The 17,558-nt window shown below is 41.3% G+C and overlaps 1 protein-coding gene across 1 annotated transcript in view; it reads left to right on the top strand.

Annotated features, from left to right (window-relative positions):
* The window catches only part of RNF125 (ring finger protein 125), a 50,774-nt gene that overhangs the window by 19,017 nt on the left and 14,199 nt on the right, over nt 1–17,558 (top strand). The window contains exons 2-4 of the mRNA XM_051852045.2: nt 3,881–4,034; nt 9,311–9,405; nt 10,570–10,660. Coding sequence (XP_051708005.1) covers nt 3,881–4,034; nt 9,311–9,405; nt 10,570–10,660 — 340 coding nt within the window. The remainder of the gene's footprint in view (nt 1–3,880; nt 4,035–9,310; nt 9,406–10,569; nt 10,661–17,558) is intronic.

The raw sequence follows: 17,558 nt of genomic DNA, 5'->3' as shown, positions 1-17,558 counted from the left end.
CAGCGAGATAAACTACCACCTGCAACACTGGCATCTCATATGAAGCACCAGTTCAAGTCTCAGCTGCTCTGCTTCCTATCCAGCTCCCTGCTAATGCTCCTGGGAAAGCAGTAGAAGATGGCCCAAGTGCTTGGGTCTCTGCCACCCATGTGGTAGACCTGGATGGTGTTCCTGGATCCTGGCTTCAGATTGGCCCAGCCCTGGCTCTTGGGATCATTTGGGGAGTAAAGCAGCAGATGGAAGATATCTTTCTGTGTGTTTCTCCCTCTCTCTTTGTCCCTCCATCTTTCAAATATGTAAATAAATAAATATTTTTAAAAACCCATAGGTATTGTGTTGAAGATATTAATTTTTTAAAAAGATTTTTATTTATTTGTTTGAGAGAGAGAAGCCTTCCATCTGCTAGTTCATTCTCTAAATGGCCACAGTGGCCGAAGCTAGGCCGAGCCAAAGCCAGGATCCAGGAACTTCCTCCAGGTCTTCTATGTGGGTGTTGGGGCCCAAGCACTTAGGCCTCCTTTACTGCTTTCCAAGGCCACAACAGAGAGCTGGATCAGAAGAGGAGCAGCTGGGAAATGAACCATCACCTATATAGGATGCTGGCACCTCAAACAGAGGTTTAGCCTCCTATGCCACAGTGCCAGCCCCTAAGATGTTATTTTTTTTTAAAGATTTATTTATTTGAAAGACAGAGTTACAGAAAGAGGTAGAGACAGAGAGAGAGGTCTTCCATCCACTGGTTCATTCCCCAGATGGCTGCAATGGCTGGAGCTGCACTGATCTGAAGCTAGGAGCCAGGAGCTTCTTCCAGGTCTCCCACGTGGGTGCAGGGGCCCAAGGACTTGGGCCATCTTCCGCTGCTATGCCAGGCCATAGCAGAGAGCTGGCTTCAAAGAGGAGCAGTCGGAACCAGAGCTGCTGCCCATATGGGATGCAAGCACTTTCAGGCCAGGGTGTTAACACGCTGCGCCATAGCGCCTGCCCCCAAGATGTTAATTTTGAGGTGAACATTAGAACCATTTGTAAGGAAAACCCTTCAGGACCATAGTTTGAGGACTCATTCTTAGAAACATAAAGACATGCAAGGGCAGATTATACCTTGGAATGTATAATCAGTCAAAATAGAGAGAAACAAAAGATAACACAGGACTTTAGATCTCTTAATTCTAAAGTTTTGCTCTTTCTAAGGGGGGCAGCTATGATAATGAAATGAAGAGTTATTGAACTTTGGGTCTGAAAACCCCAGCTTCAGACCAACTGCATTCATGCACTTTCTATATATCTGATCTTGCAGTTATAACCTACCCTCCTTGTACTTCAGTTTCCTCATATATAAATGGAAATAATGATCTTTCTTAGGGGATCGTTAAGGATAAATGAATTACGGTATGTGGAAATGTTAAAAATTTCTGTAAAGAACTATTATATCAAGCTTTAAATTGTCTAAACAAAAAGTTATCAAACAGTAACAGAAACAGCTGGAAGGAAACAAGTAGTTGGGGAGTTCTGAGTAAAGAGTAGGATAGTCCTGTCAGGTTGCTGCTGGATCAGTCTTCTGTCATTCTGTTCAGTATTCAGCTCCCAGGGGGCGGGTCTACTTGGTGCTCATGCTTTCAGCAGGCAGGGGATGGTAGGCACCTTGACTGGGGACCTGCTAAGAGAAGTGTGGTTCCTGCAGAGCAAACACAGGATGCTACTGCAAGAAAAAGGGGCAACGGATGCTGGGCAGGCGTAAACATCAAGAGAGTTGCCTTAAGCACTGTGCAAATGGAAGCATCCTCTGTGTACTTATAATTGATAGCAGATGCAGAAGAGAATACTTTTAAGAGTCACTAAGGCTAATATAATTGGGAGTTAAGAAGGGGAAATGAACAAGAATGGTTTGGAAAATAGCTGTGCTTGTCCATTACTCAAGTTTATCATTGGAAAGCACTTAAATAATACTTCCCAAATGCCCATTAGCAATAGAATGGGAAATAAATTGTGTATTCATACAGCAGACTTCACAAAATTAGAACAGACCATATCAACAACACAAAACCATATGGATGAATCTCTTGATTATTATATTGAAGTAAAGACAGATAAAGAATGCCAGAAGCTTCCATTTATAGAAAGGACAAAAACAGGCAAACCTCACTTTGTTTTTAGGAGTCAGTGATTAAAGCCATCAAGAATTGTGAGCAGTGATGTGAAAGCTGTGGTCTGGTACAACATTTCATAATCACATTGCCATGTTTTGTGCATTAAAATATATCTTATTTTTTTTAAAAAGTCAGTAAAGAGATTAGAATCATTACTGGCAGGAAATAGGAAGGGCAATTCTAAGAGCTAGCTTTTTGCTATGGGTACTGGTTATATGGGTGTTTTCAGTTTGTGAGATTTCACTGAAATATATGCCTAGGATATATGAACTTCGCAATTATGTAAATAATGTAAGTAGATTTTTTGAAGATTATTTATTTAAAAGGCAGAATTATAGAGAGGGAGAGAGGGAGAGAGAGAGACAGAGAGAGAGGTCTTCCATCTACTGGTTCACTTCCAAGATGGCAATAATGGCTGGAGCTGGGCTGATCTGAAGCCAGGAGCCAGGAGCCTCCTCTGGGTCTACCACATGGGTGCAGGGGCCCAAGGACTTGAGCTGTCTTCTACGGTTTTCCCAGACCATAGCAGAGAGCTGGATCAGAAGTGGAACAGCCGGGTCTCAAATTGGCACCCATATGGGATGCTGGCATGCAGGCAGCAGCTTTACTGGCTACACCACAGTGCCAGTCCCCCCCCCCCCCCCGTATAAGTAAATTTTAAAAAGCTTAACTTTTGATATGTTAACATTCTTGAGTAGATTTTACATGCTGAATAGCTTAAGAGAGGTAGCAGATCATGCTGATGTGCTATCCTATCTAAATGCTCATTCCATGTACTTTTAGCCTTTGACAGCTTCCATAAATGGGTCAAAACTTTCAGTGAATTCTGTTGATCATGTTGCGATTTTATTATGATCATCTTTAAATAAACCAGAGAATATATATATATAAATATTGACTTAAAGGACATTCCTAGTAGTGTGATGTTGATGGAATAATTTTCTATATCTGGAAACAATTATGGAATTATTTTATAAGGAATTACAATGTGTCTGGTATTTTTATTTCCTTGATTTGGTGCTATTTTATTATCTACCACACAAAGACCTATTTTCCAAGAAAATTTGATGTAAGATGAGATTAAAGAAAGTGAAGAATATTAGATATCCTTTGAGTGATAATTTTAACTTAGTTTATAGAAATGCTATTTCACCCACTTTGTAGTCTTATGTTTTTTAAAAATGTTTACTTATTTATTTTCATCTATTTGAGAGGCAGAGCAGCAGTGGGAGGGAGAAGGAGATCTGTCATGTGCTGGTTCACTTCTAAATACCCACAACTGCCACGACCAAGCCAAAGCCAACAGCCCAGAACTTCATCAGGGTCTCCCACATGGGTGGAAGAGCCCCAAGCATTTGAGCCAGCATCTGTTACCTTCCAGGGTGCATTAACCAGGCTGCTGGATTAGAAGCAGAGTAGCAGAACTCAAATCAGCACTCTATGAGATGCAGGCCTCCCAAGTGGCAGCTTAACCCGCTGCATCGCAATGCCCACCTCTGTTCTTTCTTTTATTTAAATGCATATTAGTGTACATGGTGAGGATGTGTGGTCCTAGAGAAGGCTTACTGAAAAGCTAAGTGATTCACTGGGAAGTGGAAGATGCAGTGGACCTGTAATTTAACAGTATGGTTCAGAGTGTAGAAGGTGTCATTAAGTTACAATGTTAAGAAACAGATGGTGGCGACCCCTTTATACCTTGCAAGGAAACTGATGTATTCTTGGTTTGTTTTGGGCAGATTCTGCCGTTCCTGTATTGCTACCAGTCTAAAGAACAATAAGTGGACCTGTCCTTATTGCCGGGCATATCTGCCTTCAGAAGGAGTTCCAGCAACTGATGTAGCCAAGAGAATGAAATCAGAATACCAGAACTGCACTGAGTGTGACACCCTGGTATGTGACCTTGCCCTTGTTCATGGTTACCTGCTTAGATCCCTGAGAAATTTGTCATTTTACTTATGCTTTTGATCCCATCCTATCTACCTTCTCTTTTAAAAAATTAATTTACTTGTTTATTTTCACTTGATTTGAAAGGCAGAGAAACACACACACACACACAGAGATCTGCCTTCTGCTGTAGCACTTCCCAAATACCTGCATCAGCCAGGGCTGGGCCAGACTGAAGCTAGGGGCCCGTAACTCCATGCAGGTCTCCAAGTTCTTCAGCCATCATCTGCCACCTCCCAGGGTACACATTAGCAGAAAGCTGGATCAGAGTGAAGGGGAGCGAGCTGTTGAACCAGACACTGTAATATGGGATGTAGCTGTCCCAAACTGTGAATTAGTTACTGCTCCAATTACCCACTCCTCTACTCATGTCTTCTAAAGTGTTTGATTTCAGCTTCCCCTCATCCTCTTCATCTATGTCATTTGTAAAAGCTGCCAAAAACGAGCCTTTGAACTTCTAATTTTTGAAGCAAATATTTTCATTGACCACCTCCCTTTCTTCTTCCTCTCATTACTTGCATGATTCCCTGTTATGTAGCCCCTATTTCTGTTACTCAATCGCAGCCAACTAGTGAATAGTTTTATCATCCAGTGACGTGGTTCCACCTATACTATTCTGGACTTCTTAGGGTTTATTGATTGCTTCTTCCTTGTTGTAGTTTAAATGTTTGATTCTGTTTCTTCAAGATTTATTTATTTATTTGAAAAGCATAGTTACAGAGAGAGAAGGAGAGATGAGAGGGAGAGAGTGATGGAGAGAGTGAAAGAGAGAGACAGAGAGAGAGAGAGAGAGCAAGAGAGAGATCTTCCATCTGCTGATTCATTCCCCAAATGGCTGCAATGGCCAGGGCTTGGTCAGGCCAAAGGCAGGAGCCAGGAGCTTCTTCCGGGTCTCCCATGTGGGTGGCAGGGGCCCAAGCACTTGGGCCATCCTTGTGCTGCTTTTCCAGGTGAATTAGCAGGGAGCTATATTGGAAGTGGAGCAGGTAGGACTTGAACTGATGCCCATATGGGATGCTGGCACTGCAAGTAGTGGCTTAACCTGTTGTGCCACAGCACCAGCCCTTCATATTTGGTTCTACAGTAGCCTGGTCAGATCGTGTGAGGTCTTAGAGGCCATGTGAAAAGAGTCCAGATTTTACCCTAAACACAATAGTAAACCATAGAAAGTATAAGCTTTGGAGTGCTGAGATCCAATTAATACCTGTAAGATCAGTTTAGCATATGCAAGGAGAATGGTTTGGAGGGGCCAAAGTAGAACTAGTGAAACCAGTTAGGTGACTATTATGACTGGTGAGGTAAGGAAGGTGGATTAGGGTGATAACATTAGGTGTGTAATAACAGGCTGTTTCAAGGACTATTTAGAAGGTAGAATTGAAGGAAATTGGTAACTCACTGTATATGGGGTTAAGTAAAAGGTAAGTATTAAAATTGTCCATTGGGGTTCTGATCCACATAAGTGAGTGTCCTAGGGATTGGTGTCATTGCACAGCGAGAACAATAACATTCCCCACTAACCTCCTAGTTGGGAGTTCCAGTTCCAGGCCTGGGACCTCCACTTTCAATCTGTCTTCCTGCTAATGTATCCTGGGAGGCAGAAGATGATGGCTCAAATGCTTGGGTCCCTGTCACCCACATGGGAGACCCAGATAGAATTCCAGGCTCCTAGCTTTTACCTGGTCCAGTCCTGTCTGCTGTAGGCATTTTGGGAGTGAATCAACAGATGAAAGATTTGTCTCTCTCGGTCTGTCTGTCTCTCTGCCTTCCAAGTAGATGAAAACAGTAAACAAATAAACAAACATTTAAATGAGTGTGCTAATATGAGGAGTAAATTTGGATAAGAATAGAGAGTGAAGTTTCAGAACAAATTTGACTTGTTAAGGGTAGATAGATACCTAGTCTAGAAACCAAAAGAGAAATTATGTACTGAGCATCTATATTTCTCTAGAAAACCTTTCTTGATCATTCATCTAAATTAAAGCCCTATGGGACCTGCCTTGTGGCTTAGTGGGTAAAAGTTGCCACCTGTAGTGCCAGTATCCCATATGGGTGATGGTTCAAATCCCTACTGCTCCACTTCCAATCTAACTCCCTGCTAATGTGCCTTGAAAAGCAGTGGAAGATGACTCAAGTGCTTGGGCCCCTAAATCCACATGGAAGACCTGGAAGAAACTCCTGGCACCCAGCTTCGGACTGGCCCAGCACTAGTCATTATGGCCATTCGGGGGTAAACCAGCAGATGGAAGATCTTTTGGTTTCTCCTCTCTTTCTGTAACTCTGTCTTTCAAATACATAAATAAATGTTTAATAAGTAAATAAATAAAATGAAAATAAAGGGGCCAGCGCCGTGACTCACTTGGTTAATCCTCCGCCTGCGGCACCAGCATCCCATATGGGTACAAGGTTCTAGTCCCAGTTGCTCCTCTTCCAGTCCAGCTCTCTGCTGTGGCCCGGGAAGGCAGTGGAGGATGGCCCAAGTGCTTCGGTGCCTGCACCCACGTCGGAAACCATGAAGAATCACCTGGATCCTGGCTTTGGATCGGAGCATAGCTCCAGCCGTAGCAGCCATTTTGGGGGTGAACCAATGGAAGGAAGACCTTTCTCTCTGTCTTTCTCCCTTACTATCTAACTCTACCTGTCAAATAAATAAATATATAAGAATCTTTTAAAAATTTAAAAATAAATTAGGGCCCTGTGATATTTTCCCATTGCACTCTGTGCTTTCCCTTTATATGACTTATTACCATTTCTAATTATGCTTTTGTGGGGTTTTTATTTAATTTAAATTATTCTCATCAGATTTGAGTCCCATCAGTGTAAAGGTTGTGTACGTTTTATTAGTAGTTGTGTACTTAGCATCTTGAAAAGTGACAGTAGGCCAGCATTGGGGTTGGTAAGGCTACAGCTTGCAATGCTGGCATCCCATATGGTACTGGTTCAAATCCTGGGTGCTCCGTTCCTGATCCTGCACCCTGCTAATGGCCTGGGAAAAGCAGCAGAAGATGGCCCAAATGTTTGGGTTCCTGCTATCCACTTGGGAGACCTGGATGAAGCTCTTGGCTCCTGCCTTTGGCCTGGACCAGTGCTGGCTGTTGCAACCATCTGCCACCCAGCAGAGGGAAGAGCTCTCTCTGTCTCTCCCTCTCTGCATCTCTGACTTTGAAATAAACAACTAAATTTTTTTTAAAATAAAAGTGACTTGCACACTAGTCAAAGCTTGTTGCATTTTTGAATGGTTATGTGAGACTCAATCTATTCATGGCCACCTGGCTGTAGAATTTATGCATGGTCTTTGGAGTCAGATATCCTGGAATCAAACTCTAATTATCTTACTTACTCTTTGTGATTTGGGGCAAGCTATTAATGTGAGTATTTTTCTCTTTATAAAATAAGGGAAAAGATAATGTTCACACTATGGGTGGTTATGAAGGTAAATTTTATCTATCTATTGATCTAGAGTTTAGTGCTTGGGACATAGTAAACAGTTTTATATTCTCAGTAATCAATTATTGTTTTTATTTAGATTTATGTCATCATATAAAATTCAACACATAAATCAAAGTCATCATATCATTCTGTCATCTGGTTCTTTATCCCACTTTCGTTGTTTGTCAAGTAAGAGCATTGTCTTCATTATCATGGATGGAGATCCCCTTCCTTTCTCACTCCCCATATAGTCTAAGGATTTTTATCTATTTTTTCTCTAAGCTACTTCTTTTGCCTATTCCTTTCTATGCTATTCCTCTTGCCAGAAAGGCTGCCCATTTCGCCTAGAGCTGTTTTAGACTTGATCTGTTCTTCAAAGTCCAAGTCAGATCTCCATTTATGAGATCTGTCCTAGTATTCCAGTCCCTCCATTAAATAATTTCTATAGCTGTCAACACATCCCTTTCTCTCTATTAGATTGTAAGCACCGTTAGAGCAGATACAGTGCACCTTTCTTCTGCCTTTTCATATAATGTTTCACATAATTTTGTGTCTAGGCCATGAATTTGTCAATTTGTTTGTCCATATCTAGCCCCAGATATTTATGTTGAACAAGGACTACAAAGAGAAAAGAAATACTTATTAGCAGAAGTAGTAAAGACGTGGAAGAACCCTAATGTGCAAAGTTGAAAAGGCTGTAAAACTTTTATTTAAGACTGCACCCTCCATCACTTTACATTTTACATCTTTTAGATAAATATTTGGAAAGCAAGGCTTTTGGTTTTACTTTTACACTTCTTTTTATTTTTGTTAAACAATTAAAACTGTTTCCTTGACGTGGTTGCTTTCGTGTTTGAGGTTTAATTTCCGTAGCTTGGGCAAAATGAAGCAAAACGGGTGGGCTGCCTCACCACAGCTCTACAAAGCTTCCTTTGGTACAAGATCTTATCAGAGTGTCTAATGAAACATTTAGTAGAATATGTGCTGTGTTAGCAATAGACCCCTCATGGTGAAGCTCTCTGAATGTATATCTGGAGGAATAGGGGCTCTTTATTCTGCACTGATGAAAATCGATGGCAAGAGCCGTCTTTTATGTTTGCTTTTAATGGAGCCATTAAGTATATTGTGCATTGTGAATTCATGTCTTAACTGCGTACATTATAAAACCATGGTATTTATCTTGCCCTAAAGCACAAGGTTTCTATTAACTTACTGTGGAGATCTTTATCCATTTAGTCTTATCTCTCTTTATTTCTTTTCCTTCTTAAGTTTTTCTTTTTTTCCTCCCTCTCTCCTTTTCTTCACTCATTTTCCTTCTTTCCTTTCTTTCTCTGGCATGCACAAAATGCAAATTTTGAGTTACTAACCATTGTTCCAATTCAAAGTGTATATATATATATGTATATATGTATATATATGTTCTATGTTCTATACACTTTATACATAGTACATAAAATATATATAATATAGTATATTATATATAAATTATTAACTATAAATGTATAGTATATAAAGTAAATATATATAATATATAGTATATATATAAAGTACATATACTTTATATTTTTCTAGAAGAATCAAGTTCAAGAACTAACATTTGGGTCTACTAAGTATTGGAGAAATTTTAAAATAGTTTTATTCTTGATGATGCCCTAATTTCGTGATACTGTTGTCATGAATGCATCTATTTAAATAACTGGCTGGCTCATAGTATGATCTTATTTGAAAGTTATAACCTGGGTTACATAAAGCCCTCTTTCAACAGTGAAAGTTATTTTGCATTTGCTTTTCTATAGGTTTGCCTCAGTGAGATGAGAGCGCACATAAGGACTTGTCAGAAGTACATTGATAAGTATGGACCACTACAAGAACTTGTGGAGACAGCAACAAGGTTTGTTTCAGTACAATGGAGTTTGATGTTAAATCTGATGCATCTATAAAGAATTTAAGGGGTAGGAGAGTTTAACGCTTATGAAAATATTTATGTAGTTATGTTTAGGCATTTCACCATAAAACCTGGTACTGTTAATTATTTGTTAATAGCAATCATTGTCATTGTCTACTTTAAAAACTGTGTAGGGAACGGACCACGCAATGGAGAGATTAGGGTAACTTTCTTAGAAAAGTTTATATTAGAGAAGACCCAAAAATAGAATGCTGAACTGTTAGATTTCTGGTAGGCAGTAGCTTAACCTGTGTAAAAATTTAACGGGGTAGTTACAAGTCAGTTTTTATTTTGCACCGAAAACTAAGAATGTGAGTTGACACCTGAAATTATGTACTCCTGTTCTTGTGGAGTTGGAGAACAAATAGCACCCAATTTGGATGTTATCTGTTATGAAAGGGAGGAAGAAAAAGATAACTACAGAACTGTTGATTGCTGTGATCCTCAGTTTCTCAATTAATGGCTGCTCTGATTATATTTCCCTTCCAAAGAGAATAAAGTGCTTTAAGTGTACTATTAGGCTGGCACCGTGGCTCAACAGGCTAATCCTCCACCTAGTGGCGCCGGCACACCGGGTTCTAGTCCCAGTCAGGGCGCCGGATTCTGTCCCGGTTGCCCCTCTTCCAGGCCAGCTCTCTGCTGTGGCCTGGGAAGGCAGTGGAGAATGGCCCAAGTGCTTGGGCCTTGCACTCCATGGGAGACCAGGAGAAGCACCTGGCTCCTGCCTTCGGATCCGCGTGGTGCGCTGGCCGCAGCGCACCGGCCGCGGCGGCCATTGGAGGGTGAACCAACGGCAAAGGAAGACCTTTCTCTCTGTCTCTCTCTCTCACTATCCACTCTGCCTGTCTAAAAAAAAAAAAAAAAAAAAAGTGTACTATTAACTGTTTTTCTGCCTTCCCAGGGAAGCTACTAACTGATATTTCTTAGGAGAAAAATTCAGGCATCTGGATCAGCTCTATTATCAGGACAGAACAAATAATGCCAAATCAAAGAAAGAATTAGGAACAGAGATCAGATACCCCTCTGTTGTATTTTTCTAATCCCTACTTATGCTACTACTCTCTGATTGCCAGCAATTTGAGTAACATTTGGATTCTCTGTGATTTTCAGGTGTGTATGTCCATTTTGTCAGAGGGAGTTGGATGAAGACAGCCTGCTGGATCATTGTATTACTCATCACAGATCAGAAAGGAGGCCTGTGGTAAGGAATTTTGCTACTATGTATTTGAGTAATGTCCTAATTCTGGATACATTAGATAGTCTAGTCCATTTAATAGATTTCTATTTATAGCTTTGTTATAAAGGACAATAATTGATGTTGAGGTTATGATAATTCTATGTTAATGATATGTGAAAGTGCTGAGTTGAAACTGACAAGAACTTCTAATGTGCAATTGCTCTTTCATTTATGAAATTATACATTATCTCTTACAGATACTCAAGGGCATAATCAACTAAAATGATCCAAAATGCATATATAAAATCTAATTTTAGTTTACTAACCGTAGTCATACCCTAAGTTTAAAATATTTTTAAGTAATGCAAATAGTGATATGACACTAGAAATGAAGTCACTCATTTTAATTGATTAACCTATTGTTTTTTTTCCTAATCTGAATACTTATCCATATGCCTAGTAGATATACATATGGCATATGGCTCTTCCTTTCCTAGATTTATTGTTTTTTTTTGTTTTTTTTTTTTTTTTTTTTTTGACAGGCAGAGTGGACAGTGAGAGACAGAGAGAGAGAGAGAAAGGTCTTCCGTTGCCGTTGGTTCACCCTCCAGTGGCCGCCACGGCTGGTGCGCTGCGGCCGGCACACCGCGCTGATCCAAAGCCAGGAGCCAGGTGCTTCTCCTGGTCTCCCATGGAGTGCAGGGCCCAAGCACTTGGGCCATCCTCCATTGCGCTCCCGGGCCACAGCAGAGAGCTGGCCTGGAAGAGGGGCAACCGGGACAGAATCTGGCGCCCTGACTGGGACTAGAACCCAGTGTGCGGGGCCGCTAGGTGGAGGATTAGCCTATTGAGCCGCGGCGCCGGCTAGATTTATTGTTAATGCTGCCTTTTGTCTTTTCAACCTGGCATTTTAGTTCCACTGTGCTATGTAGTTTTTGCATTTTTAAAGATTTTATTATTTTATCTATTTGAAAGACATACTGACAAAAAGAAAGAGACCCTCCATCCGTTGGTTCACACCCCAAATGGCCATGATGGTTAGGCTGGGCCAGGCTGAAGCCAGGAGCCACGAACTCCATCTGGATTTCCCACATGGGTGCAGGAGTCCAAGTACTTGGGTAATCTGCTGCTGCATTCCTAGGTGTGTTAGAAGGGAGCTGGATTAGAAGTGGAGCAGTCAGGATGCGAACTGTTGCTCTGATATGGATCCAGCATCACAGGTGGCTGCTTAGCCCACCACGCTACAATACTGTCCCTGCTGTGTTTTTATACATTTTTAAAATTAGACACACATAACCTATGTCTATTTTTAAAAATATCTAGTTATTTTCATTTTACTCAATCAGAGTCTCCCATGTGGGTAGTAGGGGCCCAAGTAACTGAGTCATTACTACTGCCTCACATTAGCAGGAAGCTAATTAGAATTAGTCAGAACTTGAACTCCAGGATTCCACTATGGTTTGTGGGAATCTCAAGCAGCATCTTAACTATTATAACAAATGCCTACTATAGTAATTTTCATGTTTTTGTAATTTTGAGGTAAAGCACTTCTTTATCCATCTTACCATTACTTTTTTAAAATTTATTATTTGAGAAGCAGAGAGACAGACATTTAGAGCTCCTATTTTCCAGTTCACTCTCCAAATGCCTAGTAGCAAAGAATTTGACTGAAATCTGCCATCCAAGGTGTAGGAACCCAAGTACTTGAGCCATCACCAGCTTGCCTCCCAGGGTGCACATTAGCAGGAAGCTGGAATTAGGAGTGGAGCCAGGCATTCTGACATGGGATACAGGTGTCCTAACTGGGTGTCTTAACTGCTGCACCAAATGCTCCCTCCTATTTTACTAATTTTGAACAATAGAATTATTAAAATTTGAATTCATATCCTTATAGATTGTAAAACTTATTTATTTTTCATTCTGTTTGAAAGGCATCAGACAGAGATCCTTCATCTGCTGGTTCATTCTCCATTACCTGCAACAGTCAGCACTGGGTCAGGCCAAAGCCAGGAGCCTGGAACTCAATCCAGGTCTCCCATGTGGGTAGCAGGTAACTCTCTCCAGCCATCACCTGGTGTCTTCCAAGCTGCACATTAGCAAGAAGCTGGATCAGAAACAGAGGAGCTGGGTCTGGAACCCAGGCACTCTAATATGGGATGTGAGTGTTCCAAGCAGTAACTTAACCACTACACCAAACACCCACCCCGCATCCTTGTACATTTAAACTTTCCTCTATATTGATTTTCTTCATAAGAAGAAACTCCTTAGATTGATATTTCTTGGGTCAAGATGTGAACTTTTTAATAGTTCTTGAAATATACTTCTAAAATGCTTTCTGGCAACTCTGAGTTAATTTATATCTGTGTCAGCAATTTAAGGATACACCACTTTCATCTTAACATGGTCAAAATTAGATATATATTTGTTTTAAAATTACCGTGGCTTAACAGATATAAAATGATACCTTAGAGTTCTTTTTTAAGTTCTTTTTTATTTATTTGAAAGGTAAAGTTACAGAGAAAGAGAGGAAGAGACAGAGAGAGAGACAGAGAGAGAGAGAGATCTTCCAACTGCTGGTTCACTCCCAAAACAGCCACAATGGCCTGAGAGCCTAGAACTCCATCTGGGCCTCCTATATGGGTGGCAGGGGCCCAAGTACTTGGCCATCCTTTCCTGCTTTCCCAGGCACATTAGCTGGGAGCTGGATGGGAAGTGGAACAGCTAGGGTTCGAACCAGTGGCTGTATGGGTGCTGGCATTGCAGGCAGTAACATAACCCACTACACCACAATGCTGGTCCTAGAGATTATTTTGAATGTTATCTTAGTTTGTTGTAATATGTATGTATAACAAGTATATGTAAATATATATAGTTATACAAACATGAGTGTTATTATATACATATGTGAGTTTTTTTTAGAGTTTTTCATAAAACCCTTTTGGAAAATGCATGAAACTGAAATATATTTATAATTTTACATTTTTATATTATTTATTTAATATTATACCACTTAGGGGTAATCGCTGTTAATGTGCCTGGGAAAACAGTGAAAGATGGCCCAAGTACTTGGGCTCCTTTACCCATGTGGGAGACCCAGATGAAACTCCTCACTCTTGGCTTTGGCCTGGTCCAACTCTGGCCATTTTGGGTGTGAACCAGCAGATGGGAGAACTCTCTCTCTCTATGTCTCTTTGCCTCTCCTATCTGTAACTCTGCCTTTCAAATAAAGAAATACAAAAACTAGCCGGTGCTGTGGCTCAATAGGCTAATCCTCCACCTAGCGGCCCCGCACACTGGGTTCTAGTCCCAGTCAGGGCGCCGGATTCTGTCCCCGTTGCCCCTCTTCCAGGCCAGCTCTCTGCTGTGGCCCGGGAGTGCAGTGGAGGATGGCCCAAGTGCTTGGGCCCTGCACCCCATGGGAGACCAGAAGAAGCACCTGGCTCCTGGCTTTGGATCAGCGCGGTGCACTGGCTGCAGCGCGCCAGCCGTGGCGGCCATTGGAGGGTGAACCAATGGCAAAAGGAAGACCTTTCTCTCTGTCTCTCTCTCTCACTATCCACTCTGCCTGTCCAAAAAAAAAAAAAAAAAGTAAACAAAAACTAAAATTATATAGGAGAGACAGAGAGAGGAGAATCCTGACAGATAGGCATGATTATTATTCCCGTTTCACAAATGAGAAACTAATACTCAGAGAGCTTAAGGAAGTCATTCAAAGTCACAGAGCTGGTAAGTAGCAAAGCCGAATTTGAACACAGTAATCTAGCTACTGTGTGATGAAGCTCTGTGGCCTACAGCAAGTTCCAGAGGAAGACCATATAAGCACACATGATAAGTTACTGATTCTAATGGCTTAGGGGTCTGGCTCTTGGAATGGCTAGGTAGGAACCTGATGTGTGTTGAATAAACAGGGATATTGTTATAGGCTTTTCCTACTCAAGGTGCTCTGTTGGAACTGGGATAGGAAGTTGTTTTATAATAGGTCCTGAGAGAGCTATAGGAAATTAGAAGAAAGTGTGAAGATGGAATGGTAATGGTTACTATTTACTGACTTGTAATTGCTTGCTTGTCTCCTCCTAGCAAGTCTATGAAGACAATCACCCAGCCTCAGCCCTGACTCTTAGTGCCCAGCCTGCTGCTCAGGCTGGATTGATGTTGGACACTCTGGAGCACCGTAGTCTTAGGCTGCATTATAGCAGCAAGCTGGGGCAGGCCACATACCTGTCAGTCTACTGGTATCGTCCATCTGCTCTAGCAGAAATCCAATCAGTGTGCTGCAGAGTCTGGCCATTCATTTGAAACTAGGTTCTCCGTGATTTATGTGTCATCAAGGTCATTAAGGAATGCAGACCTAAGAACAGAAATTGGAATCAGATTGCCCTTGAAATTTAGTGGTTAGAGCCTAGGCTTTGGATCAAATTCAAACAAGTCTGTATCTTTTCTCTGTTTCTGTTTCATCATATGTAAAATGGGGATGATGATGACAACAATAAGATCTTTTCACAAGATAGGAATAATTGGACCAGGCATATAAATTGAATACTCTTTGTCACCTGGTGATCACTTCCTAAATGAAAAGAGGGTGATGGTGGTGGTGGGTTATTACCATTTTTTAAACTATGGAAAAACTCAAGGATAGATTTCTCAGAGGAACTGACTAACTTTGACTGTTGGGGAACCCATGCAGAGCTGGGGAGAAGGGACTTTGGGGACCTAAAGTGGTGAAATCTCCAGAAAGCTGGACTAGGGTGCTATCATTGCCTTGAGGGAGGAGCAAATTGTTCAGAAGTCCATGCTTCCGTTAATACTCTGGGATCATCTAGAAGTAGTCACCAGAACAGAAGATCTTCAGGTTTCCTGTCAGTGTTTCATTCTTGAGTGGAAGCTGGAGATGGGTGTTGTTCTAAAGGACCTAGAACCTCTAGAAGTGATGACATAGCCTATGGGGTCTATGTGGCATAATTGAGGTTCATGTGCTTAGGGATCCCCAATAGGTGAAAACACCTGCCAGAAGTCTGGGACAAAGAAGGCTGAGTTCAACACCTACTCTGGTTTGGTGTGAAAGTTAGCAAGCAATTATTATGCTTTAGGGCATCTGGGCAGGGGAGGCAGAGAAAAAGAGAGCAGCAGAAAAACAGAGTGCTCCCATTGGCTAATTAACTTTCCAGTGACCCAATAAGGCTGCAGCTGGGAGCTGGGAATGTCATCTGGGTGTCCCACATGGGTGGCAGGGACTCAATCACTTGAGTCTTCACCTGTTGCCTCCCAAGGTGGGGAGCCGGAATAAGGTGCTGAAGCCAGGAAGTGAGCTGTGCGCTTCTCAATTGGTATCCTAACCACTAGGCTGAATATCCACCCTGGACATTTATTGCTTTAAAAGACTGGGTTGCTGGGTTTGCCAGCAGATTAAGATCACTGACATCATCTGACTTGCCTGGCATGGGAGGTTTCATAGCAGAGACTTGGAATAATGGTTCTGTCTTCCAAAAATAGACAACTCAGAGCTCAAGCCACAAGACAACCAATCTTTTCTTTCTGAGCTGCTCAAGAGTGATATAGTCTGTTAAGAACCATCAGGAGATACTGACTTTTCTCATACGCAGCCTTAAGAGCTAATAGCTCTTTTTGTCTTGTGGTAATTATATTCTGCTATGTTGCATTGTTTTCAATAATTCTACCTACAGAATTTTATATTTGAAGGAGACAAATGACACACAAGCAACATGCTTTAGATTAAGAGAAATTTGCTTTTTTATCTTGGATGGGAAGACATTTTTCAAGACCTGTGCTTTCTGGCCATTATTGCTGCCCAGGGTGTGCTCTTCTTTCCCTTCTGGTTGGCTCTTACTCATCCTTTAGAGTTCAGCCAACATCTTACTTGCTCAGGGAGACCTTCCCTGACACATTAATTTCAGCTCTTGCTTTTTTCTCCCCTGTTTTTTCAGTATTCACCATAATTTATAATTGTATATCCATTTCATATCTGTCTCTCCCTCTAAATTATTAGGTTCATGAAGTCATGGAGCCAAAGTCCTTTGTTCAACACCACATGCCCAGTTCTTGGCAGAATTCTAGCACATAGTAGAATATAAGGACATGAAAGAAGATGTTAAAGAAAAACATATCTCCATTCTCCCAGATTTAAAGGTTCCAGGGTTCCTTTATTTTCTACTTTGCTCTGTAAATTCACTTTTCAAGGAAGGGAAAGGATTTCTCTTGGCTTGAAACATAAACTGTGGTGACACAGCCTAAGCCTCTCTTCTTCCCACAGCAGTTTATTTCCATGAGTATTAGAATACCTGTGACTCTGCGGGGCAGTGGGGACATATATGCATATATGTCTTTGGAAGCAAGAAATTTTTTTCTTATTTTCTTTTTTATAAGTTTATTTGTTTGAGAGAGAGCGAGAGAGAGAGAGAGAGAGAGAGAGAGAGGAATAGAGAGAGAGAGAGAATCTCCCATCCATTGGTTTACTCCCCTCTCCAAATACAACAACCAGGGCCAGAACCTTTCCAAAGCCAGCAGCCAGGAACTCAGTTCATGTCGCCTGTGGAGTATCAGGAATCCAAGTAATTGAACCATCACCTGTTGCCTCTTAAGGTGTGTATTAGCAGAAATCTGGAATTGGAAGTAGAGATGGGACTTGAACTTAGGCACTCTGATATGGGATGGAGGTGTCCCAAATTGCATCTTAATTGCTGTGCCAAGTGCTCATCTCAAAATATCTTCATTAGATTTGCGTTCAGATTTCTACTAAATTAGGTATGCAATCTGGTTCCTTGATTTTGAACCAGAGTTCAAACCTGGAAATATTTTCACTGCATGTCTCTTCTCTCATCTTTGGGTATCGAATTTAGTAATCTTAATGACTTTTGCAATGGCATTTACCATCTTATAGACACTGTTCTCTAATCGACTGAGTTTC

This window comes from Oryctolagus cuniculus, chromosome 10 (assembly GCF_964237555.1).
Source record: "Oryctolagus cuniculus chromosome 10, mOryCun1.1, whole genome shotgun sequence".
NCBI lineage: Eukaryota > Metazoa > Chordata > Mammalia > Lagomorpha > Leporidae > Oryctolagus > Oryctolagus cuniculus.
Note: the sequence above shows the minus strand (reverse complement) of the source record. Positions and strands in the feature narration are given on the sequence as shown.